The 27,074-nt window shown below is 40.4% G+C and overlaps 1 protein-coding gene across 1 annotated transcript in view; it reads right to left on the bottom strand.

The window, feature by feature from the left end:
- Positions 1 to 25,592, bottom strand: part of LOC127454485 (TGF-beta receptor type-2-like) — a 31,654-nt gene extending 6,062 nt beyond the window's left edge. Inside the window, exons 1-5 of the mRNA XM_051721737.1 lie at positions 25,298 to 25,592; positions 13,231 to 13,375; positions 12,723 to 12,913; positions 2,157 to 2,947; positions 330 to 471 (exon numbers count right to left, since the gene is read on the bottom strand). Of these exons, the coding sequence (XP_051577697.1) occupies positions 330 to 471; positions 2,157 to 2,947; positions 12,723 to 12,913; positions 13,231 to 13,375; positions 25,298 to 25,397 (1,369 nt within the window). The 5' untranslated portion in view covers positions 25,398 to 25,592. The remainder of the gene's footprint in view (positions 1 to 329; positions 472 to 2,156; positions 2,948 to 12,722; positions 12,914 to 13,230; positions 13,376 to 25,297) is intronic.
- Between the last annotated feature and the right edge of the window lie 1,482 nt (positions 25,593 to 27,074).

Below are 27,074 nucleotides of genomic sequence, written 5' to 3'. Positions count from 1 at the left end.
CCTCCAATGACAAACAATAGCAAATCGGTCAAAACACATTGTGGACCGCAGTGGGCTTTCCATGCAATGTACTGAAACAATAGCCCAACAATGCTGGCAAAAACAAAATGCCACATGGAATTGAACAAAGAGCAAGTCTATTTTTATCTCTATTGACCTTGAGGGACAGTTATGGGATCATTGGAAATAGAATCACATTGTCTCAAGTTCACCATTTTATTGATTTGGGAACTTGCCAACCCAAATGACTTTGCCAAAAATAGCCTTGGCAGCATTGAGATCTGGGTTGGCAGGTGAGATATGGGTTTGTAAAGGTCTTGGGTACTCACCTCCGATGGCGTTACACCTGGAGGTTATCTCCCAAAGTACCAGGGCCATGGAATAGACATCAGTTTGCTTGAAGGACTCAATGTTTTCCAGGTTGATCCTTGATTCCAGCACTTCTGGAGCCATGTACCTGGCTGTACCAACCTGGTACCAAGATATACATAATAACCAACCTTATAAGTAGATCATTTTATATAGTTTATCTATCATTCTATCTAACTGAGACTAACACTATTCCTAACATGACAGAATTTTAATTTTTGAGTGAACTGTTCCATTAACGTCTTCTTGCACAGCTTACCTCATTACTTGACCTCACTTTAAGAGTGCAAACGGTAGTACAGACAAGCCAACAAAAATAAAACACCTCAGCACTAAAGTCTAAACTCACTTTGAATGTTTTTAGGGTCACTGTCTGGGACCTAAACGAATGCTGACATACATCAAAGCTTTCTGGGTGTGAAGAGAAGTTGCTCTCTGAGGTGGTAGAGCGCAGTCAGGTGACTGTTAGATAGTTTATTAGTGATTCACTCAGCGCCTTTTGTCTTTGCATTTTCAGCCCGTGAATCATAAATCTGAGCAGACAGCCTGAACAAAGGGCATGCATACATACACATACACCTCCACACCATAAGATGCCTGAGGGGACTTTCCCTACAAGTTGCGACAAGATTTCCCCACCACTGTAAATCTACACAACTGAAGCAATAGAACTTGCCAACATTACAACCTGTCACTTACAAAGCTATGAGGCCGTGTGAATCTGAACAGTCTTATGCTGCACTGGGGTTGATAAAATTTCAGTTAAGCTGCTTCAGGGGATGAACTGACTTTAGTAAATTAATTAGATTCATTATTAGAATACACAAGAGGGGGAATTTTGCCAGGCAATTTCACTTTTTAAAGATTCAAGCCTGAGGTTTAAACAACCAAAACTTTCGCTATCTGAAATAGCATACTTGCGTACTACTTGTATTAAATCTAAAGAAATACGGTTTGAAATTTACAAAAAAAAAGCATATATATGTTTTTAGTAGTGATAAACAATACTTGCAGAATCTAGGGGCTGGTGTATTCTGCCTTACAAAGGCAAAGCACAGTAACTATGACAACACTGAAACTTACTGCAAATTTTCATACTAGAAAATTATAGAACCAAACCTTTTAGTCATAGGACAGATCATAATCTAAGAGACCCGATTTCAGTCATAACTCAATTTTGACAAAATCCATAGTTACTGTGTTTGGCTTTGCATGGTATTATTAGTTAACGTAGTGTAGGGCTGCATGATTCTGACAAAAAAAAAAAAAAAAAAAAATTCATAATTGCTGATTATTTCCTTTTGATATTGTAATTGCAGTTAATTTTGATTAATACAATTTACATTAAGGTAGTGCCTATTTTATGTGGATCACCTTATCCTTTATGTAGGCTACACATCCAAAACATGCTGATAACTGTGTTCCTGAACTAACTTTAGCTGTTTTACACAGATCGGTGGATCAAAACATGGCCTAAATGGTGAATGGTGCCCATCCTAGCAGCATGATAAACAAAACTGTTATTCAAAATTTGAATAAATTATACACAAAGTGTGAAACAGACTGTCTATGATTGGTTACAATGCTCAAACGGTGCAAAAAAACAAGTTTTAACGCAACCGGAGTAGACCTAAATGGAATGCTGTAATTTAACACTTTGTTTTATGATTATTTAATTATGGCAGCTCTAATTGTGATCTCAATAATTTGTGCAGCCTTACCACAGTAGAATGTTTCTGTATGGCTAAATGCATAAATGAAGATAAGAATGTTGATGCATGCCTCACCTGTCCACTGTTGGCCAAGTCGTCCACTGAGAGAGAGTTGTCCAGACGGAGGCCAAGCCCAAAGTCACAAAGGCAGCAGGTGATGTCATTCTTCACCAGGATGTTGGAGCTCTTCAGATCTCGGTGGACAATGGGCACTTTGGGCCTCCCGCAAGGGGTGTGGTCACTATGCAAATGAGCCACACCACGTGCCAGCGAGGCCCCGAGCAACCTCAGGTCCTCCCAGCTGATTAGGTGGCGTGTGAGGTACTCCTGCAGGTTACCACGCGGGTGATAGGCGGTGATCAGCCAATACTGTTTCTCCACCTTCCTCTCTTCGGACGTTAAGAAGTGCAGAATGTTCTCGTGCTTCAGATTGATGTCAGAGAAGATGTCCTTTTCGTTCTTCCAGGATGCATACTCTTCGTAGGGGAAGATCTTTACAGCGACTGTTTCAAACTGCTCTGAGGGACTCTGCCTAAGTTTGGCTTTGTAGACCTCTGCAAAGCGGCCCTTGCCCACTTGAAGGTCCAGCTCGATGGGCAGAGGTTCTGTGTTGTGGTTGAGGTTATTGGCATGCGTGGAGCTGCTGTCAGAGCGGTCGTCGTCCATCATAATGGCACAAGCATCACTGCAGTCAAGAGGGCCTTTGCATTTGGATGGCTTCTTGGTCTCCCACTCAAGTTTGCGTCGACGGTAGATACGATACCAGTAGAAAGAGGCGATGACCAGCACAGCCAGAACGAGCAGGGGCAGTAAACTGACCAGGATAACCAACACCGCCTGGTTATTTGTGGGGTCTGTACCTACAGCTAAAAAAAAAAAAAGGAAAAACATTTACATATTTATTTAAATCTCTTAAATAACAGTGCATTCTTTCTTACAGTGGCTCCAAAATGTATTTGGAAAATTGCATGACATTGCATTAGATAACAAAATATGAAACCAAGTGGCATCTGCAAACAAATGATGCTAGACCTATTTTCAGAACTTCACACTTCTTAGCAATTACTTGTAATCAACTTGTCCCAAGGTAATTTTAAGTGGATGTTTGAAGTCAGTTACCATCAAGTTCACACAGGTGCTCTAGCAGCGTAACCACATGTAGAGTTCAACACTTTAATTATGGACAAGTTCCACTAAATTTGACAACCAAAATGTGTCCAAATACTTTTTGTATTCATTTTCAACAGTATACATATTGTTTTATCATAAATACCCAACTAACATCTTTATATAAAATGCTTTGCTTGAAAACTGTTCTTGTGATATCTTCCTTTAAAGTATATGCTACTTGGTTTGATATTTTCTTATCTAATGCAATGACTAATGAAATGATTTTAGGGCCTCTGTGTGTACTTACGTACTGTATATCCTTATGTCAATACAACCTTTGACATTTTTTTTGTCATTATTTGTCACATGTGATATCATTTTGTAAGGGGTGGTGAAGCATAATGGTTAAAGCTGGTAACTGGCAGGTTGCTGGCTCGATGCTCACAAGGAGCCTCTGCTAAAAAAAAGCATCTGCTAAAGAAAAGTTAAGATTTAGAGCAGTTTTAAATATCACATATAGCTACCTACCAAGTATAGCTTCCCCTAAAATTTCATAAGAAATTTAGCAATGATGAGTTTGATAAATTAATAAATTATCTATATAAATGACAAATGGCTCTTTGTGCATTTCAATATTTTAGTGGACAAAAGTGTAAAATATAACACATGAAATAGATTCAGTGGATGTCAGTGGATTCAGATAGTTCCATAGACGTCAGTGGACGCATGGCTCATACAGTCTATTGACAGTCTATAGCAGATAATTGTGCCATTTGAGTTGATAGTGCAAAATATCAATGTTCTTTGAATGAGAGGCTCTAAACGTGTCACTTTGAGTTCTCTGGGAGTTTATGGGAGCTTCATGAGTGCTATTTGCATTGGATCTACATCTCATTGCCTGTTGGACATAGGGCTATCAATCAATGTATTTTTGTCCCACCTGGAAGCCCAGCTTCTCTATATGATGATTGGTCGAGCTCTCTAATAGACGGGACTTCGCAACAAACTGCAATTAATTGAAGCGGTGATGTAGGTGATTGAAAGCATATGAAGTGTAAAAGCACAGCTGTTGAGCACAGAGTGTTCGGCAGCTCGGAGATACACATGCAGTTATTTGCAATCTGACGTAACTCTTACTTCATTTTTTAAAATCTGACATTTTGCCTATTTTGTTACAAAAACAGTTTTGAGCTTAGTTGATAATTTACATAAAAAATGTCACCTTTCAGTAGTAGTTAAAGAAGCTTTTTGCTTAGCAATATTGTAGACACCCAAAAAATCCATTGTGCTTCACCAGTTTGAAAAGCACTAACCGCCACTGCTACCTACTTACTAGACTATATAACGTGATTTTTGCAGGAAAGTGTCTGACTGAAGTCCTAATCATTAACTCTGTGTGTGTGCTGACAGTTTTCCCCTCTCACATCAGGGAGAGTGACTGAGGCTTGCACAGTGGGAGTCTGTTCTATAACTGCATCCAGGGAAAGTTACCCTGCTGCTATGCGCATTTGCCAACCTGATTGGCTCGGAAGCCCTAGCACTGCAGGTTCAATGCAGAGACAAATTGAGACCTGCCAGCTACGTAGGCAGAGAGTGGCGTCAGTGTTTAGCCTGTCTGCATTCTTCCATCAAACACACAGACCCGCCTTATCATCAAGACACAGACACGAAAAAAACAGAAATAGATACACGACACTGCATTAGGGAGAATGCCAATAAAAGCTAAACTGTGTGGCAGACTGAAGAGCCAGCAAACACATGCACAAGGCACTGACCTGTAGTTGGTGCACAGAGGGAACATTCAAGCCTTTTCACAGACAGGGGCAGAAACCTCTCCTTGAGCCAAACAACCAATATAAACATGCATGAAATCACACTGCCTTTTCCAGCCACATAAAACAGGATGCCAACCACACTGTTTTAGGCCAATGACATTCTCAACTAAGAGAGATTTTTCTTCAGGTTCTGCCGTTAAAGAGAGAGTTCACCCAAAAATGAAAATTTTGCAATCACTTATCCACTCATCCTTGTGTTGCAAACCTGTCATTTTTATGTTGTAAAAGTTTGAATGGATGGGTGGATATTGCTCTATGTTTGCTGATGTGGTGGGCAATTAAATATTGATTCCCATAATTTAACTGTGACACTTGCATCACATGTCCATTACCTTTACCAATGTAGACAGGCCTATTCTACACTTGTCTTGCATACTAATGATCAATGGTGAACCAGCTTCAGCCTGCTTTCATTTGCTGGCTGGGCATGTTGTGTGTTTGCATAACGTTTCCAAATGTCAGAATTCAAAGTGGAGGTTCCCAGATGTTCGAGTTACTGCCTTTTAGATCCCCCTGTTGTGGGTTTTGAGTACCCATAATCACTGCCAAACTGAGATTAGTAACAAACTCTACATGAGAAAGACAGGCCCGTTACTGTTTGTTTGTTATGGCTACGATTCGTTTTATAGCGTGGCACAAACCACAAACAACTCTGACTTTTCTTTTTTTGCATTTACATTGTCTTAGTCTATCGGAGTGACTCACTTTTTTAAGTATGTACTCTATAACTGGAGGCCAAGATTCCTTAGCATGTGAGTGTGGGTGTGTTTGTGTGTGAGAGAGTATGTATGTGCAGGTCAGGGCTGGGTTGAAAATAAAATCTGCTCAGAATGCACTCTTCCTCCTTTCCTTATGTGTTCTTCTTTTCATCAAAATAGCCTATGATAAAAGATCAACTGAGTAGAAACATACTGTCAGTTTGAAAATATTCCAGTGAAATGCAGACACCTGCTTTTCCCTGTTTGACCTATCTAGCACATAAAATGGATTGACATACAGAGAAAGAATAATGATTATTTCCGACAAGATCAGAGATGGAATATTTTGGAATCTGTCGTTTTGTGTGTACAAGTGTACTATCAAATATTAGCAATACACTCACTGAGCACTTTATTAGGAACACCTGTACACCTACTTATTATCTAATCAGCTAATCGTGTGGCAGCAGTGCAATGCATAAAATAATGCAGATATGGGTCAGGAGCTTCAGTTAATGTTCACATCAACCATCAGGAAAAAATGTGATCTCGGTGATCTCGACCGTGGCATGACTGACCGTGTCAGACGTGCTAGTATGATTATTTCTGTAACTGCTGATTTTCTGTGATTTTCACACACAAAAATCTCAGTTCTGCGGACAGAAACAACTTGTTGATGAGAGAGGTCAATGGAGACTGGTTCGAGCTGACAGAAAGGCTACGGTAACTCAGATAACTCTGCACAATTGTAGTGAGCAGAATAGCATCTCAGAATGCACAACACGTCGAACCTTGAGGCGGATGGCTACAACAGCAGAAGACCACGTCAGGCACTTTATTAGGACCATAGTGTTCCCAATAAAGTGCTCAGTGAGTGTATATTCACAATGATTTTTCTGGATATATACAATTAAGTAACATCAGTACCCCCCCCACCAAAACACAAATTAAGCAAAGGGTCGAATTGTATCGTCATGGCGCTAACCTAATCCTAACCCTAACAAAATTTGCTGAAACTGAAGACATGCACAATTGAATTGTCTAAATATGCACAACATATGCGTAATCAAATAACAGTTGAGAGAATATAGAAAGTGGTACAAACTGCAAACCGAGTAAGTGAACAAGAAATCATAGAGAATGATATTACAGCAACAGCCAATAACAACCTAGTTAAGTGTGAACCTCATTCTGTGTGATACTGTGGTGGTATAAAAACTGTTACATGTTCTGATAAAACCATGAGATGCTTCCAAGACCTCTAAATCAAGACAACTCCAAAATTCCATATCCAGCTCATATTGCTTTCTATTGAGACAATCAAGTTTACAAGATGAAAAACAGAAAAACATGTGTGCAAACCACAATGAAAAGTGCAACACACTCTGTCTGAGAATCTTTATGAGTTGCTTATTAGAAACAAATGTACATTTTGCTGGAGTTCTCAGTCAACAACGGCCATCACTGTGAAAAGCTTAGTAGCAAACGTGTCTGCTTCGATCAGTGTCATTAATCTTTCTTCTTATTTTGTAGTAGTCACATTTCAGAACCAAATTTAAACAAACTGTCTTAAATTATGTTTACAGTAAAAATATAAATAAAATAAAATACTTTAAAGCACTGGCATAACTGTTTCCTTGGTTTGCGCTTTGACAATTGCTTCCAAATTATACAAATTATATTTTAAAGAACTGCACAAATTTTCTTCATGTGAATGCTATTGAATAATTATGTGGAGCATTTGTAAAAATAAGATCAATAAGTGATGATTTTTCTAGATTTTTAAAGTTAAGCCTGGTAGGTGTATCTACTAATTGCAAAATATTAAAGGTGTCACAGAATAATTTAATTTCATCAAACAATGGCTGACGGAGGTCTATAACATCCTACAATAGTAAGTTTTAAATTCTTTGAGAAAAAACTTAAGTGCAAGAAGTTCATAATTGTTTAGAGATCTATTTGGATAACAGCAAAGTAACATCATATCTATTTTTTATATAAATGGCTATCCCACCTCCTCATTTTGGGTGATCAGTCCCAAATACATTATAACCATCAATATTAATGTCTCACTCTAAAACCGATTTATTAAGCCAAGACTCGGAAATGACCAAAACATCAGTATCAGAATTTTTTGCCCATATACGCACCATATCCATTTTAGGAAGCAAACTTCATACATTAAGATGAATAAAACCTAAATCAGATATAGACTTAAAATCTGCAGGAGTAGGGAAAGAAGTGGTAATGTTTTTGGGACCGTGATGTGGTGATACGTTCCCAGATATCAATAACAAAATTATTATCATGCTTCTTCGTATAGTTGATTTAACTGGTGAATTCTTATTCACATGCATTGTACGGTGAAGAGGACAATTTATGATGGTATAATTGTCAGCCTTGATTAATACATACTTCTGAAGTTCCACAAACATAAAATTCAACATATGCAAACTCAGATAGTGTCTCTCAGAAGAGAAAAGATGAGTATACATCCTGTTTGATGTCCCATTGTTCCAACACACAATTATCAGTATATAATTATCAGAAGATGTAGAAGGGTACTTGCCAGGATTGGAGTTTGTTTGATCGTTGGACAGGACGAATAATGAAGTTAACAAAATTGTTTGCCCAACTCGCCCTTGCTGCATTGTTCTTTTGAAACCACAAGGTCCGCAGACCGCAATCCACTGAACTTGATCCAGCCGGCCAGGCCAACAATGAAAACCTGAAGTCAGGTTCCAAACAGCTCCAGGCCACAACCCAGCCGGCCACGTGTCCCCGATCAAAGCTGAAAAATCCCGACGATAACGTCAATGTCTATTGCTCATCTAGGCAGTTGTACTTTTCCATGCGCTGCGCCCCCAAAACAGCATCCACACACGGCATAGATTCCTAGCAAAAACAAACAGCCGGTCAGGCCAGCGGTGAAAAACAAGAAGTCAGGTCCCAAACAGTTCCAGGTCGCAGACCCGAACCTGCCACTTGTCACGACTGAAACTAGAAATCCTGATTCAATCAGTCGATGTCTATCACTCGTCCAAGCAAATGCCCTCATCAAGCAGATTTTGCACTGTGCCCAATACACTTTCAAAAAAAAGTTTACAGAATTTTCAAAAGTTGAAAAAATATTCTATAATCGTATAAACAAACAGTAAACAAACAGACAGACAGTCTACCAAACTACTGCGCCACCATCTTTGATTATATATTATATATCGGGGTCGGCAACCTTTTTGACATGGAGTGCCATTTTTTATTTTCCTGTAATCACTAGTACGCAAGTAACAGCGAGAGGAGCAGTCTATTTTATTTATATGAAGTTTTTCGCACCTGCATTCCAATCTACATCTTGATGTAATCCTTCCCCATGCGGAATTTCATATAAAATTTCAATAAAATAGTTAAAGTTGGCTCTTAATGAGGACAGAATATCTTGCAGAACAACAATAATGGGCTGAAATCTTGTGATATAAAAATATATCAGCCAGACCAATATTTATCCATATTAAGATATCCCTTTCCACGGTGAACCTCTTTGGATTAACTCTAGAAACCTTTATAACTTATTAATATGGTTCCTTTTTGAGGAACCCTAGACTACAGAACCTAAAAGCTGAAGCAAAGTGCTTAATAGAAGCCAGTTGCTGCCAAAATTATTAAGACCCATACCAGTTCCTCCAGTAACCCATTAGAAGGGAAGAGCTTTTTGAGGCTCTTGAAAAATATAGTGAGGCACCATTATTTTTTTACAATGCTTTCCACCTAAACCTATAGTGTAAGCATGACTTTCATTTAATTCAGCAAACAATATGTGTAAAATTGCGTCTTGAGTTGAATACAGAATAAAGAGCTTATCACTGTAAACGTGCAGGCCACATTTAATGCCACAAAAATTATAGTCCGAGAAAACAATGCCAGGCATTTCTGGAGAAATATGCCATGGAATCGTTCCAGTAAGTAAACATAAACTTCCTGCAATACTTCCCCACTCAGGCAGGGAATGAGGCCTCCTTCACCGGATAGAATTACAGCCTCCCTGGACTGCTCCTATGTACCCAACACTATAGGTATCAAACACCTGCTCACAAACCATATTTTTGTAACACATATGGAATTTACCATTGGTAGCATTTGTCTTCTTTGGCCTACACCAAGTGTGTTTTGCATACATTCCACTATTCTAAAAGAAAGGAAGTACCCATGCCTCAGAACACACCACACCGTATAAATCCCCTGTTTACTGTTTTGTGTTCTTGGTTGTTTTCACATTTGGCTTGATTGCTTGCTCCAAACCCGAATCAAATTCTACCCCCTCCCCCTGCCACGCTGTGAGTCAAAGAGGGTGCAAAGAGCATTACCACTTAATTAACGTGTTTGTCCCAGGGATTTACTATCCAAACTTTAAACATACAGAATGGCACTTGCATTTGTCCAACAAGGATGCACTGCAAAAGATTCTAAAATTGCAAGCTGCTCTCTGAAGGCAATTTATTCTGAAACAATTGCAGCTATGGCCTCATTTATACCTGGTATTTAAGATGCGTTGGGCAATCCATCTGAAATGGTACAACGCTAAAGACAGGTGTAAACAGGGTCCAAAATTATAAGAGATCCATCCACTTCAACAAGGGTGGTCGAATGTGGTCAAAAAGCATGTGACCACATTGGGCTCATAGTGTAAACGTTTATCCATTCAAATGTGTTCAAACAGCAGCTGGGTTTGAAATATTGCATTCACACCAACAAAACGAACCGAATCCTTACATCAAATGGACTTGGGTGCGCACCAAAAGATCTAGATTGAAAGCAACCTTAAAAAGTGCCAGTAATAAGCAAACAACCTCATATATAAATACATTTTGGATATTCCTCCTGTCAATATGAACATGGGGCTTTTTAAAACATACAAAACATGCAATAAACTCTCCCAATAGTGGTAAAATAACCTTATTTAGAGCATGCCTAGTGCACAGCTGTTTTGCCATGTGGATGTGATGTCTCTGCTTCAAGTTACACAGACAGGAAACCACATGTCTGAGATCCCCCTCCACACAACCAAAGCCAACAGAAAGTTTGCCCGAGACAGCACAGCCTGGCCAGCAACAGTGCAGCTGCTTTAGAACGTTACGACACTGTGTAGTATATGTTGTGCACAACCTGAGCTTCATGCTCAATGAGCCAGTGCTAAATAATTAGCATTGTTTGCTAATGTAGTCTTCCAGTAAGTCCGTTTTAGCATGTGTGCGGTAGTTACATAACATGCTCAATGGGGTCCAGGATGGATATATCTTTTAAAATGAAATGTAAAAGATATTTAAGTACTATTTATCTAGTGTGGTGAAGTGGGCTTGCTGTAGCACTAGCTAAGCCTTCAAAACACATTTCATTGTTTATACATTTAGACAGCAATTTCCATAGTTCAGAGAACCTAATTACCACAGAGAGGTGAAATAGAGGCTACGTCACATGAGAGACTTCAGAGGTCAGAGACAGCTACTCTGGGTTTGCTTTCTAATTAATCAGTAAGCAAGTTAAGTTATTTAGCAAATTCACCTATCCAAAGAACCATTTGGGCTTTTCACACTTGACATTGTTAACCCAGGGTAATTTTTTAACTATTAGCGTAACCGTGGGTTAGCTTTTTTTTTTTTTTACTCTAGGTGTCAGGAATTCAAGCCACACAAGTTGTAGTTAGTGAAACCAGGTGCATGAGTGTTTACTGAGATTTACAGAGTAAACACAGAGAGATCAAAACACTGATGAAATCACACAGGTTAGTAAGCTTCACAGACTGATGAAGGAATCACAAGGTTAACTGTCCACAGAACTGAAGAGGATCAGATGAAGATGCAGGGTTAGCAATAAATAGATGACGACAAAGATCTATGGATTATATACAGACAAGGTAAACAGACACTGCGTGAGAGCAGCACAGTCAAACTAGAGTCCTTTGTGAGACTTGACAAAGAAGTGAAGTGAAGGTGACTTATTTATGCGGTCCATGATGTGTGAGCAGATTGAGTGCAGGTGTGGCGAATTAGAAATCGGGTGAAGAGGAGCGGAACACTGAGGGAGGTGAAGAGCCCGATGGAGGCGTGATACTAGGTTAATAATTAATCCTGCCTAGTCAGGTTTTCAGATTTCACACTGTCCATTTTTAAGACCTGGGCAAATGGTCTTATTTGCATATTTATATGGTCAATAACATATATTGGACAAATACAGGGCACAATGAGTATGTAACCAGTTTTAATACCTATTTCTCTATTTGTGTATATGTAGTTACCACATTTGCTGTTTGACATTTTGAGGCAGCTGAAAAAAAGTGTCCATGATTGGTTTGTTTGTTTGTTGCTAAACTTGCCATAACATTCTTGCACCACATGGTTTCAAACTGTTTAGCTTTGGCACCACAATTCAGGGTTATCACAGCAAAACCTAGGGTTAAAAGCAGTTCTAACCCCCTTTAAAAATTATCAAAGTGAAACTTTGCTTTATCCAGGGTTAAATGTAATCTTATCCCGGGTTAAACAAACTCTTAACCAGTATGAAAATCCTGTTACAGTACTCTTATTACAAGAAAAGTCTACCTGGATCAACCTGAAGGTAAGTGTCTTGATCAAGAAGACAATAGTAACCCTTACAAAAATCTTCATCGTTGCCAAAGGTTTGCAGCAGATTCATGACTACCGGTGAAGATCTGCAAACATATGCGGTGAATCGCAAGATAATTTTCTTGTGAAAAAAACGAGAGGGAAATTTATGGCAAGTTTGCAGCAAGTTTGTCAGAACTCTAGATTTTTTGTAAGGGCATGGTTCACAGATCAACATATGGGATTTGGGGTCTAAACATACAAACTTTCAGTTACCAATCCTGATCTTAAACTACTACACCACACCACCTGTGTTACTATCAGAAACACTTTAACATAAGTGAACTGAACAGAGGATATACAGAGAGCTTGAAAGAAGAAAGGATAAGGAGGGACACTAACGGAGAGTGAACATCAAGATGTCATTGCACTCCTCAGCATTGCAGGAGCAGATGTGGAAGGGGCCGCTGTTTGACATCCTCTTCTTCATCTCACACTTTGTTTTGTTGTAGTTCTCTACCATGATGCCATAGAGGGGCTCGGAGGGGTTGTGACACAATGTCTCAATCGTGTTGTTGTCATCGTTCTTCCTCCTGATAATATAGAGGACACACAAACATATACAGTACATGTGCACTCTAATTACAAGGATCATGATATAAATCGATCAGTATGACTATGTTACAGATATAGTTCTTCTGTTGTCGTTGTATATTTTCTACATTACATGCTGGAGGCCCACCAGTCTCAAAGTGCCTCTGACAAAAAACTGAAAATGCCCTTATTTTTATAGCAGTCAACATAAAAACCACTTAGAAATAGCAATGACTCAACAGCGAAAGTATATTTTACTGCATTCTCTTCAACATGAAATGGCATCACACTTGATAAATGGTTGTGGAAGACGTACCAGATAGCCACGCAGATCTCATCACTGTGGGCACAGATGGATGTGATGCTGCAGTTGCTTTTACAGGTGTCAGTGCCATTACAGGTTGACGCCTCCACGTCACAGAACTTACATAGCTGAGGAATCGGAATAGGAAACATCCCATCTAGAATAAAACAGAAAGAGAACCAAGCTTTAAAAAACTACAATACAGAAACACTCTCTTAAACCGTACTTAACAGTGAAAAGAAAAACATGCCCAAACACGGAAGCCGATCTAATTAAAAAGTCTAAAATGTGCCTAGAAGTCAGAGATGTGCTAAAACTAAACATTTATTTACCACCAACCATTTTAAGTTCAATATTAGGTTTCATAGGGTGGCCCCAAATGGGTTTTGGATTCTTTTCGACACTTACATCATATGTAAGCAATATCCACTTTCACTTTCTTTTGATTTTCGCAATTTACATTCTTTGTGCATATCGCCACCTACTGGGCAGGGAGAATTTATTGTAAAAAGGACTTAAATATTGATCTGTTTCTCACCCACACCTATTATATCACTTCTGAAGATATGGATTTAACCACTGGAATCATGTGGATTCTGCCTTTTTATATGCTTTTTGGAGCTTCAAAGTTCTGGCCACCATTCACTTGCATTGTATGGACCTGAGATATATTTAAAAAAATCTTTGTTTGTGTTCAACATAAGAAAGAAAGTCACATCTTGGATGGCATGAGGGTGAGTAAATGATATAATTAAAATTTTTAGGGTGAACTCCCTTTAAACCAACCAGCTGGGAGACCAGCTAAAAACAGCAAACCAGCTTATGCTGGTTTCAATTTTTTTTAAGGGTTGTCCAAATACTTTTGGGGGCCACTGCATACTCCCTTTCAATAGTGTTGTTCGAAGCCACAAAACAGTGTAAGATGCAATGCCGTGTGCCTCTGTTATCAGATATGCATGCCGTTCTCTCTTTTTATCTGTTTTTGCCCTGTTTGGACCTGTAGTCCAGCACTCTTGTCAGTTTCCAGAGACTCTGACCTAAATACACTGAAGCGATCAAGCAAGCACCAGCACAGGAGAAGACCAAACAGGGCGTCAACTCCTGCCTCATCCTAAGACAGTAGAGACTGAATTCTTAACCTCAGATCAGTTGAAGTGTTGTGTCTTTTCCAGTAGTTTAGTCCGTAAATCTAGAAACCCAGAAAGATGAGTTCACGTACACACAGTGGGTTAATTAGTTTGGTGTTGTATGAGTATTTCCAAACCTTTGATGTCTGTATATGGTTTCTTAATTGCAGTGTTTTGCCCTCTTGTGTGTATATTTATGTGACTTTGTTGGCATATCCATATGAAGTCGTTAAAGTACATTACATAATCTGTTAGTACCACACACCTCCTGTTGTAACCCTTTCCAGCGATACAGGGCCATCTTGGATCTTTGGGGTTGAATGGGGCACCAATTATTTACACACACACTGTATGACGTTGGAGCTGCCCCATAATGCAGAGCCAAAATGACATTTAGACACATTAACCTACCAGCAAACTAATTCGATCAGCAAAGTACATGGAAAGATTAAAGTTTAAAGGCAGTTTCAGGGGGCTTTCACACTGGGCACGTTTGCTGTGGTCCGATTCCGAGTGTGATTATTCCCGGTGCCCCCCGCAGCGTTGGTCTGGTTTCACACTCACTCAATTCTATCGAACCTCGGTCCATTTGTGTTCATCTTACGTCATCACAAACGCACATGGAGAACACAACGCGACTCATCATACTTAAATTTTTTTTTGTTATTTTGGTGCCATTATGCACAGCAGAGTGTACGACAACTGCGTATATGTGCGCTTCATGGCGTAACTCATCAGATGTCCAGGAGAAGACGGTTTGCTGCTGCTCGCAAACAGCGTTTTTTGAGGAGACAGCTGATTGCAAGGAATTAATTTGCATCTTTGTTTACACTGCATGCTTACGCTCATGTCCAAGGTGAAGTTATCGCCACTGTCATCTCCTATTATACCCTATATTTATTAGTCGAAAGTAATGATGTCGTCATCGGCTAAAACGCATGCGCAGGTTACTTTACTTCCTGAATGAGTGCGCACCTGAGTCTGAGTTGCTTTCATATTCACATGAATCGCGCTACAGTTCCATTGCAACCGAACTCAGACCACCTCCTACAGGTAGTCTCGGGTTCGGTACCGCAGTGCACTCCCCGGTCCGCATGACAGCTTTCACATTACCAATTTTTCATGCGAACCGTGCTCCGTTTCGAACTAAACTGCCAGTGTGAAAGCACCCTCAGTCAAAGCATAAATGCTTCTCTGACAACAAGCGTTCACAGCTCGGCCTCTTTAACAGTCACAGTCGGTAACCATTCCACAATAATTGCAAAACTGAACAGTTACATAAAGATGCATTCATACTGATATTGTTTTAATCACTGGCAACAGTTAATCACTGTACTTTTGGTTGCTAGTAGGCGTTTCTACTCGACTGTATCCAACTGTCAGGAAGCAGATCATGTGAGCTCCACTGTTTGCTTTTGCCACATAGTGTCCCTTCTTATTTGCACAACTTTGCATCGGCATCGCCAACTGAATCTGTAAGTTTGAATCCGCAACTCTCATTGAAAATGAATGACTTTTGGGTTGCTTTGTCACTGTAAAGCTGTGTCAGTGTGAATGCTTTTCAAGACTGAATCCTGAGACACTTTAAAACCAATTCAGCAGCCAGGGGCTCACACTCACAGTGATTTGCAGTGACAAAGCGAACAAAAGTCTTTATTTTTTAATGAATGGACGACTTGAGGTGAAACTGATTGACAGAAACCATTGACTGAGAGACTTGAGCAAATTTTATGCCAATGCACAGTGACTTGAAAATGCCAATTACCAATGGGTGTGCAGACAGTAAAAGTCTTGTGATACTAGGGCTGCACAATTAATCGAAAACGATTACGATTACGGCTGCCTCTGTTTGTGGTGGCACATGAAAATTAATACTAATATCACCTGACACTCGAAAAGAAGCTGTTGCACAAAAGCACTTTGGAATTATTTTGGATTCATTGCATATTGCACAGCTTGCTTTGAATGTAGATGTTAAATACACTGCAAATGAGCAACACAACAAAACGTCCTGGTTACTTTCGTAAACTCCATTCCCTGATGGAGGGAACGAGACATTGTGTTGATGTAGTGACACTAGGGGTCACTCTTGGGAGCGGCGAGTGGAATTTGCATGCCACTCCCCTGGACATACGGGTATAAAAGGAGATGGTATGCAACCACTCATTCAGGTTTTGTGCTGAGGAGCCGAGACAAGGTCCCGGCCATTTCAGCAGGTAGTTCAGTGTTGTGGCAAGAGGGACACAATGTCTCGTTCCCTCCATCAGGGAACGGAGGTTATGAAAGTAACCACGACGTTCCCTATCTGTCACTCACTCGACGTTGTGTCGATGTAGTGACACTAGGGGTCCCTATACAAAATGGCACGACTACTGAACTGCGTTACGTGGACTAGCGGTGTGAGACGGGCAGACCTCTATGTGCCTCGTAGCCAGCGCACCAGGCCGTCATGTAACCTCCCTCAATGCTCTTATGAGCGTGGAATGGTCCTTCGGGAACAAGTCGACTGCCCAACAAATAGGGACAGGCTAGCCCAGCCGTGGCCTCTTTTCCACTTTTTTTCTCCCCAAAAAGAGTGGAATTTGTTAACCGACTGGGGGCCATAAATGTCTACATCGGGGGGGGTGTCACTCCCAAGGGGAAGACACCGCGGAGACCACACCCCGCCCAGAGAAGGGGGTATTTTGAGTGGAAATACGTCACATGGTCTTACCGTGTCTTGTCGGAAGTATGTCATGTGGAGAAGTCGCCTGGTAGGTCCTACCCGAGGGGGGAGGAGTTTCTACAAGCATGGTGACTGGGGGCAGAGGAGCCTCTGCCCAAGGAAGATACACCGACACCGAAGTTTACTGACAGGGAAACGATTTAGCAGAAGATATATCACATGGGGTCACCTATGGGGAACCAGCACATGTGGAGCACCTACTCCAGTACAGGGCTTAGTTAGCACATGTACTGGGCCGGTAGCGAGTTTCTCCACAAACTCGTCTGCCACAGGGCTTAGGAGGAAATCATCCAGGGATCAAAACTTGTGAACACGACTGGGAGTCAAAGGCGCACGTCTTCACTTCATGGGAGGGGAAAGGCGCTATACGCAAGTGGTACACCCGGCCAGCTGTCCCGGAACTTACCTGTTCAGACCTGACAACACACGTGACGAAACCGGCTCAACCCAGAGATTATAGAACCTCGCAAAGGTGTTGGGTGTCACCCAGCCCGCTGCTCTGCAGATGTCTGCCAAAGAGGTGCCACTGGTCAGGGCCCAGGAGGCCGCTACACTCCTAGTAGAGTGGGCGGCGCGTCCTGAGCGTGATATGCCATCACAATGGCATCAATGACCCAGTGGGTGATCCTCTGTTTGGAGACAGCGCTTCCTTTACGCTGTCCATCAAAGCAGACAAAGAGCTGCTCGGAGCTTCTAAAGCTCTGCGTGCGATCCAAATAGATGCGTAAAGCACACACCGGACACGGCAACGCCAAAGCTGGGTCTACCTCCTCCTGAGGCAGCGCTTGCAGGTTCACCACCTGATCCCTAAACGGGGTCATGGGAACTTTGGGCACATAGCCCAGTGGGGGTCTCAGGATCACATGAGAGTAGCCCGGACCGAACTCCAGGCACGTTTTACTGACAGAGAACACCTGCAGGTCCCCTACCCTCTTGATGGAAGTGAGCGCAGTCAGGAGGGAAGTCTTCAAAGAGAGTGCCTTAAGCTCAGCTGAATCCAGGGGCTCAAAGGGGGCTCCCCGTAGACCCCGAAGGACTACAGAGAGGTTCCATGAGGGTATGAGACGTGATCTGGAGGGATTCAACCTCCTAGTGCCTCTCAGGAACCTGATGATCAGGTCATGCTTCCCTAAGGACTTACCGTCCACTGTGTCATGGTGTGCCGCTATAGCGGCTACATACACCTTAAAGGTGGAGGGGAACAGCCGCCCCTCCAGCCTCTCCTGCAGGAAGGAAAGCACCGATCCGACTGCGCATCTCTGGGGGTCTTTGCGTCGGGAAGAACACCACTTAGCGAACAGACGCCACTTCAAGGCATACAGGTGCCTCATAGAGGGAGCCCTAGCCTGAAGACGTAAACCTACAGGCCCTGGACGGGTGCTCCGAATACCCCTTGGCTGCCCCACCATCGAGGGTAGTAAGAGCGGGGGAGCTGAAAGATTGGGATCGGGCAGTAAAAGGTGCCCCCCACGATCTTGTCAGCTCCTCATGCACTTCTGGGAAGAAAGGGACCGGGGCGGGGCACGGCCGTGAGCGGCGCTCTGGGCCCAGGAACCAATCATCGAGCCACGAGGGTTCAGGGGAGAGTGGAGGGTTCCACTCTAGCCTGACGCTCGCGGCTGCCCGGGAAAGCATGTCCGTCATCTCCGTGTCGGCCTGAGACTGGGTGACCACACCCAAAGGAGGGAGCCCAGCCGAGGCGTCCATGTCAGAGTGAACGAGCCCGCTCTCCGATGCTGTGCTCGATAACTCATCGTCTTCCCAGGCTCCGAATAAGAGGTCAAACTTTGTCCGTGGGGGTTTACCCGGTGGAGGTGCTCCCATTGAGGTCCCTAAATTGCCCCCAGTGCTAACCTGCACGGCCTCATACCCATAGGTAGAAGGACCGAGGCGGGGGGCCGCTGGGGTGGCTTGCTTTCTTACGAATGCAAGCTGCAACCGCAACGTTGCCATGGTCATGTTCTCGCAATGAGGACAAGACCCATCCACGAATGATGTCTCCGCGTGGGCAGCGCCCAGACACGTAAGTCAGCGATCGTGGCCATTAGAAGTGGAGAGATAACGACCGCAACCAGGAATAACACACAAACAGAAAGGCATCTTTAAAAAGACGTGTGTGACGCTCTTTTAGAATGAAAATATACTCTTTTTAGAATATACTTTTTGTTATTCTGCCGAAGCACCCAGGGGCGTTCTCTGCACTGCGCAGGTGCAGAGGGGGAGAAGCCGCTGAAATGTGCCGTAAAATCCAGCAGATGAGGTGAATGAACTCGCGGATGAATTCAGCTCCAATGAATAGAACCGCTCGGCTCCGAAGAGAAAATCTGAATGAGTGGTTGCATACCAGCTCCTTTTATACCCGTATGTCTGGGGAAGTGGCATGCAAATTCCACTCGCCAATTCCCACTGGCCTTTTTTCAAAGATCAGAGGTGTTTAGGGCTCCCAAGTGTGACCCCTAATGTCACTACATCGACACAACGTCGAGTGAGTGACAGATAGGGAACTAAAATGCTCCCGTTCTAATCAAGGCATAGACGTGGTGTAAATAATTTATTTATTATTATGCTGATTAGACAGCTTTGTTTTAATGAGAGCATTCGCGAGAGTGCAGAACTTTGTGCGGAGCATCGTTGAGCTTGCATCGTAATGCAGGTCTCAAACAGTGTAAACCTGCAGTGAGTGACAACAGTCATTGTAATGGGTAAAGTGTTTGTCGTGTTGCTCGATTTCTGTGTACAATTTATTAAAAATGTAATAACAGTTTTGTTTTGTCATGTTAGTAAGTAGGCCAATGTGAATTTGATTTGTACAAAATTAAGCTTAACTGTTCTAAGTTTGTTTTGGAGGTGTAGCCAACATAAAGAATATGGCATGAATAGCATATTTCAGGAATCACCGTCATTGTTATTGCGTCTGCTGTAATAAGACCCATTTGCCATGCAGCTGGTATAAGTAGATTTAACATTTTCACGAATTGCACAAACTCCGATCGCAAATGCCTTTTTTTTTTTTTTTTTTTTTTTGGGGGGGGGATTTTTCCCCTTTTTCTCCCAATTTGGAATGCCCAATTCCCAATGCGCTCTAAGTCCTCGCATAGTGATTCGCTTCAGTAATTAAAAACACCCCTTAATCCATTTAAGTTCACTCAATGTTAGCAGCAAATCTGTATTCTTCAGAATAATTTCTGAGAGAACCTATATGGAAAAGACATTAAGTGAATATTGTAGAGAGACACAATGGCAAATTTCTGACCCCCACTTTCCCTTTACCCCCTCAATCTCTCTCCACTACTCCTCTGGAAAGGATGGAACAGGTGACCCAGCCGAGGAAGGAAGCACAGATAGAGCGGATGTGTGGCTTTCCTTCCACAGCTAGAATACCAACCAAGACACTTCTACTGTGACAGTTCTACTGAAGAGACTTCCAACCAATCGCACTATTTACAATTCAACAACAAAACTAATAAACCTACATTTAAAAGCAAATAATTTTGTCAGTCGATGTCAGCATGATTTTTCTTAGTCATGATTATTCACAGATTTTAAAAGTGCTGAAATTTGACTATATACACTACCGGTCAAAAGTTTTGAAACACTTGACTGAAATGTTTCTCATGATCTTAAAAATCTTTTGATCTGAAGGCATTGCTTAAAAGTTTGAAATTAGTTTTGTAGACAAAAATATAATTGTGCCACCATATTAATTTATTTCATTATAAAACTAAAATTTAATTTAAAAAAAAAATGTTTTTTGAAATTGATGAATTGGACCAAATAATAAAGAAAAGCAGCCAGTAAGTGCCCAACATAGATGGGAACTCCTTCAATACTGTTTAAAAAGCATCCCAGGGTGATACCTCAAGAAGTTGGTTGAGTACATGTCTGCAAATTCTGGGTAAAGGGTGACTACTTTGATGCTAAAATATAACACAGTTTTGATTTATTTTGGATTTTGTTTAGTCACAACATAATTCCCATAGTTCTATTTATGTTATTCCATAGTTTTGATGACTTTACTATTATTCTAAAATGTGAAGAAAAAAAAAAGAAAGAAAAAAAATTATAATAAAGAATGAGTAAGTTTCAAAACTTTTGACCGGTAGTGTATATCTTTCTTTTCCTGTCAAAATGCATTTGTTTCCTTTTTTAGGAAAGAAAACAAAACAATATGTAAAAAAATCATGTTTTATTAACATTTTCCAAATCATTCCACAGTATAAAGACAGAAATGCACTAAAATAGCACCAATTCAAATAACATTAAACATTTCCCAAAGTATAAGTGGGAGGTTGACTATTTTAAAGAACTAGTCCCTATAGGTTGTGTATTTATTGCGATAGGTATTAAATCTCAAACTCTCAACCTCCACAATATTAATCGTGATGATCCACTTTGCTACAGCAATTGTGAAGCTGCATTTATATGATTCACGGCGCTTTGAACTCCACATGAAAAGCACTTGCAGAAAACATTTTGTTTTGCTTAAGCGCTGGCACTGTCCACGACTGCACGTAACGACACTTCATCTCAATTGTCCAGTAAGACAGTAGTGCAACGCGACATCGGGGAAATATTGATGCTTCACTCCAGCGTGTCGTGAGAATGTGGCTTATTTCACAAGTCCCATCTGGGGGTTTTTTTAATGCAAAAAAATTACAGTTAAGATGTCCTTTCTCCATCACTTGGTCATTGACATGGAATCGCTGTTGTGCATGTGTTTGGGGTGTGTACGTCAGTGTAATGTCCCCTGACACATTGCAAAGGTTACGCCCTATTCCAGCCAGTGTTCAGAACTCACAAGGAGCTGAATAAAATTTCAGAATCTAAAGTCAAATTGGTAAATGTGTTAATCGTAATTTTAAAAAATGAACGCGTAAAACATTTGAATTAATCACATGTGTTACATGTTAACTTTGACAGCTATAAAAGCAATACATGATACATTTTTAAATCTAGGCAAAAAGTAGATTACAAATCTTGGTTTCTACAGAATATTTATGTTATATTTAGTGTTGTGTTAAGGTCAGTACAGTATTATAATTATGTGCAAATCTGCATATTTTGAAAATATGCACTGTATATAAATTGGTTTTGGGTTCACCTGACCCCAATCAGACGCATTTCTAAGGGTGTGTTAACATAAGATGTGTTTTTGCACACAAACACAGCTGGATGGAACACAATGGATTTTCTGCTTTGCCGTCAAAATGTAAACGGTCATGCGCGCAACACTTGTGCGCTCTGGCTAAGCCGCTTCGAATGCCAGTAAAGGTGTTTATATGCAACTCGAAATCAGGGTAATGGGCAAAAATCTACCTGCATCAGTTGTTGTTTTTTTTACTTTAACAGTTTAGGACCATTTACATGACCACACATGTTGTTGGCTTATTATGCGTAATCAGTGTAAGATCGTGCATGTTAAGTCAGCAGGCTTATTAAATCACCACCACTAAAAAAATAAAAAAATAAAAATATATATATATATAAATATATATAAGAAAAAAATCTAAAAAACAAATACTGGTTGTTCTTCATGACCTACCCCTATACTGCTTTGTAGAGTAAGAAGAAGTGCCAAACTGAAAACTGTAAAGCAAAATGGCCATAATTGCAAATACGATAAATATTCGCCTTATGATCCAACACACATTCACTGTCATTTTTGGCAGATTTAGCTTTGTCTTTGGAGCTGGGCAGATAAGCAGGCCAATGTGCTCTTTTAGTCTCTGGTTCATTGAAGCGAGCCAAGAGGGGATTGTGTCTGCCACGAGGATAGGAAGACTAATATGGTCAATTCAGATGCAGTCATTTTGAGGTTATGTGTCCCCTCTTCTCATCTCTTGATAGCTATTTTTGAGTTTTCTGCACAGAGGCCCAGGAAGGTAAGCAAAAATTCAGATTCACTGCCTCCTTCCAGTAGCCTGTGTTTTACACAACTTATAGGGACTACAAAGGAGCTTTTTACTCCATGAGCACTACTTGCTCTCTTGCTATCTATACTGCCAGGCCTGACTGGATAACATTCTATACTGAAGAGCCATTACCTCACTCTATTTCCTTTGGATAGTGTAGCAGCTGGACAATTATGCACTGCCTTGATTCAACTCATGGAGTTTAAGTATTCATAAAAAAAAAATGAAAATAGGGCCAATAAAAATGTTTAATAAAAATCTATTGCATGATATTCCGATTAAGTAATCAAATTAATTGCATATGTCAGTATTTGCTGAAAGAAGACCCAAAATCATGATAATTCCAATACTTTACATTATTGTCGCATATAAAAGCACTGCAGTGAATATATTGTGCTAAATTGACAGCCCAATTTTTTTGTAAGTAAAGAGGTTTCTTACAGTTGCTTTAAACGGTTTCATATTAGACTTGAACTGGCCTGTTGGCAATATGTCTTTTAAGGCCCTGCACTTTCTGATAAGCAGTGTGCACTTCCAGATAATGTAATGTAATTATATGTATGGTCAGGTACTTCAAAGTAGTAAAAACTAAGTTTAGTTCATAACCAAAAACATAACCATACATATACAAACCACGTTCAGATAAGAAAAAATAGGCCTATTCCAGCAAGGTAAATTGTAAAACATTTTTTTTTTTTACTTCACGGTGGAGTGCCTGGACTAAACATAAAAATGTGTGTGCTAGTGTGTGTGTGTGTGTGTGTGTGTGTGTGTTTGACACAAAACAGGATGAAAGTGTTTATTAGTTAGCGAGTGTGCATTTGTGTTGTGTTTATGTGGGATGTCATTGCCCAAAATGACCTGTGTATGCAGATGAGAAATAACAGTAACATTCTAAGTAATAACATCAAACAGGAAGGCGAGTTCTGTACCTGCACATGGGGGTGTCTGATGATATCTGTAATGCCAAAAACAAGCAAGGCAAAACTCCTGCACATGGCCCAAACAGACACAGCCCTAGTGCGTTTCATCAGTGAAGTGTACAGAGCAACATGCAGCCAAGCAAGGCTGGAAACAGCAAGTGGCAAAGATATAGCCTGACATCTGGAAAATATGATTTCTGTAAGAAATATCTCAGTAATACCCCTCCGAAAACAGCAAAAGCTTCTGCGGGGTCTATGTGACAAACATATCTTTCTATAGACTTCTATAATCACAGGCATGAGGTAGGGAGGAGTTCACTGAGTGTAATTACTGTCTAAAGTAACCTTTAATTACAGAGGCTGAAATTAATGACAAGAAAAAGATAAACAATTTATACCAATGGGAAGAAGGACGCGGGGTTGGTTTTAATAGAAAACGTCCCGAGAACAAATGTCAAACACTTCCATTACAACAGAACAGACAAACTCATAATGTTTTTCAGCTGTCAGTACATAAGGGCGTTCACTTGTACACACATATCTGAGAGATTAACAAACAGAAACAGCCTGATATGTTAAAGTTAAAATGTCATGTGATCGATTAGAATTTGTATGTAATCCTCTTGACTTTTAATGCTTACTGAGACAGAATGTCACAGAAGTACCCAATTTTGGCCTTTTGGACATGTACCATGTACATTCCATGGAAAATTCATATTGTAATCATGCAGTACCATGGTATACATCAAAGTACCCTGGTATGACCATTTGATAGCATCACTGTACCATGGTACCACCACTTTATTTGTACGTGAGAATGTACTTTGTTGACTAATGTTATGTGTTTATGCATCTTATTACTTATAAACAGTAATATGATTTCATACAGGAGATTTAAAATAAAAATAAAAATAACACAAGTGGGACATGCTAAACTGTTTGTTTTCCAACAAAAGTCAATGTCACATAACATATGTCCTATAACAACAGACAAAAAAAGCTAAAGGTTTGCCACAACCACAATGACACCCTACAAGAGTCACTCCTATCAATAACCTATACGTGAAATGTTTAGCATGACAATACAAACGCACAATAAAAAACGGCAGATGTGGTACTGATGCCATTTAGCAACACCTGAGCAAACATGTTGCTTTATTATCGCTCTTACGTAACTAGTGAAATATGCAAAGGAAAAAACAATGCTGAAGTATGCGTTCACTGTATGTGACCACCTGCTGCAAGTTTTTCAAAGTAAGCAGTTGAAAATAATCGCTCCTTTATTAACATACGAGCCAAAGTGGACAATAAAAATACGGGTATTCCACCTCAAGATGTGCGTATATACCTGATAACCCAAGGAGCGCGCGAGAAGTGTCAAAGTAAACTTACCGACTCCTCTCCGATCCATGAGAACTGTAGTAATAAATACGGTGCCCCAACAGAACAGAGAAAGCCGACATTGCTCCATTAGAAAAGTGATTTTGTCCATAGTCCTTGCATTAATCTGAATATGACAAAGCTGGCGTTGTTAGACAAGAAAGTGAAGTAATTTTAGGGTCTAATCCTGAGAACGTCTCCTCATGCTGTTGAAGTAAACAGTAACTGCAGAATCTGTGGTGTTGAGTCACTCAGTTCTGCTCGCCGAGTTAAACAAGATTCTTTCAGAAAGGGCAGGACTTCCCACCTTCTCCCTCCCTCGCAACTGTTTTTACTCGAGTCTGTTATTATGTATATGCCTTCACTTCTAATTTTATTGTAAAGGACTTTAAATGACACGTTAACAGTATTATCGCGGGATTCAAGACATGTACGCCTTTTACGCGATGCCCTCGTTTGAGTGATGGTCTGATATGAGTTATTTCTTTCATTTTGGAAGTGGTTAAAATGGAAATATGTACGTATGACTATAGCTTCCACGTGTGTGTGTGTGTGTGTGTGTGTGTGTATGTAAGCCTACTTGTGTTTCAAAATGTGTGAAAATAAACCTCTTCAAGTACAGTCCTCACTAATAAAAAGCTTCATAAAGGCATTGTATTACTAATCTTATTTGCCATCTAATAATGACAGAAATTATATGATATGTCTGTACTAATTATACACCGATGAGCCACAACATTAAAACCACCTGCCTAATATTGAGTAGGTTCCCCTCTTGCTGCCAAAATAGCGCATTCTTCTCACCACAATTGTACAGAGCGGTTATCTGAGTTACCACAGACTTTGTTAGTTCGAACCAGTCTGGCCCATTCTATGTTGACCGGTTCTCCCTATGACAAGTCCGCCCCTGATTACAATGGATCATGTCTAAAAAAAAAAAAACATTGTATAATGTGGTGCTTTTTTGTGAAACATATAAGAGTATAGGCTATTATTTGTGATAAAGGCAATGATGAAAAATGTTGGATATGTATATAATAAAATAAAAATGCTTAAATACTCTAAAAGTAAAGAAATTTGTTAAATATATAAGTACTATTCATATAAAAAATCAGTGCCCTTTTTTATCCCTATGTCCCTGACCCAGCTGAAGTCTGTGCACACTACTGTTCCTCACTATTTTGGTTAAGCAAACTTGAAGCTTGTTTGCTGGATGAGGGAAACAGGCCTGAACATGTACAAATGTGTACAGCCTACCACTGCAAATATTTTGAAAGACAGCGAGAGAAGAGAAAAGGAGGTATAGCAAGAGGTGTGCTTAGAACAGTGATTTTCAACCATTTTGTCCCCCATCATCCAAGACAGATTAATATAATTAGAAAATGATTTTATTAATATATTTTCCTCATATAATATGAGTCGCGAGTTCAGAACCCAGCTAGATCTGTATTTCCATATTGCTGAATGTGCCATTATGTACTGATCCTATGTTGGCATCGTTGGCACGGCTACATGTAGTTGCTTTCTCCAAGATACTGCAGCGAAATCAGAAACGAGTGACCAAGCGTCCCCACATCAATAAATAATGCAATAAAGTTGGCTTGATGTCGGACGTTCTTTATTCACAAATAGGCACAAATTTAGGGACTCTACAGATACATACAACATTGGAGCATACATATCCAAAACATTTACAAACATTTCCATAACATCTGTTGCAAATGACTTACAGGCATACAACCAACTCCAAAGTGTGTATGTAGGTGTCAGCAATAATGCACACCTTTTA

This window comes from Myxocyprinus asiaticus, chromosome 16 (assembly GCF_019703515.2).
Source record: "Myxocyprinus asiaticus isolate MX2 ecotype Aquarium Trade chromosome 16, UBuf_Myxa_2, whole genome shotgun sequence".
In the NCBI taxonomy this organism is placed as follows: domain Eukaryota; kingdom Metazoa; phylum Chordata; class Actinopteri; order Cypriniformes; family Catostomidae; genus Myxocyprinus; species Myxocyprinus asiaticus.
Note: the sequence above shows the minus strand (reverse complement) of the source record. Positions and strands in the feature narration are given on the sequence as shown.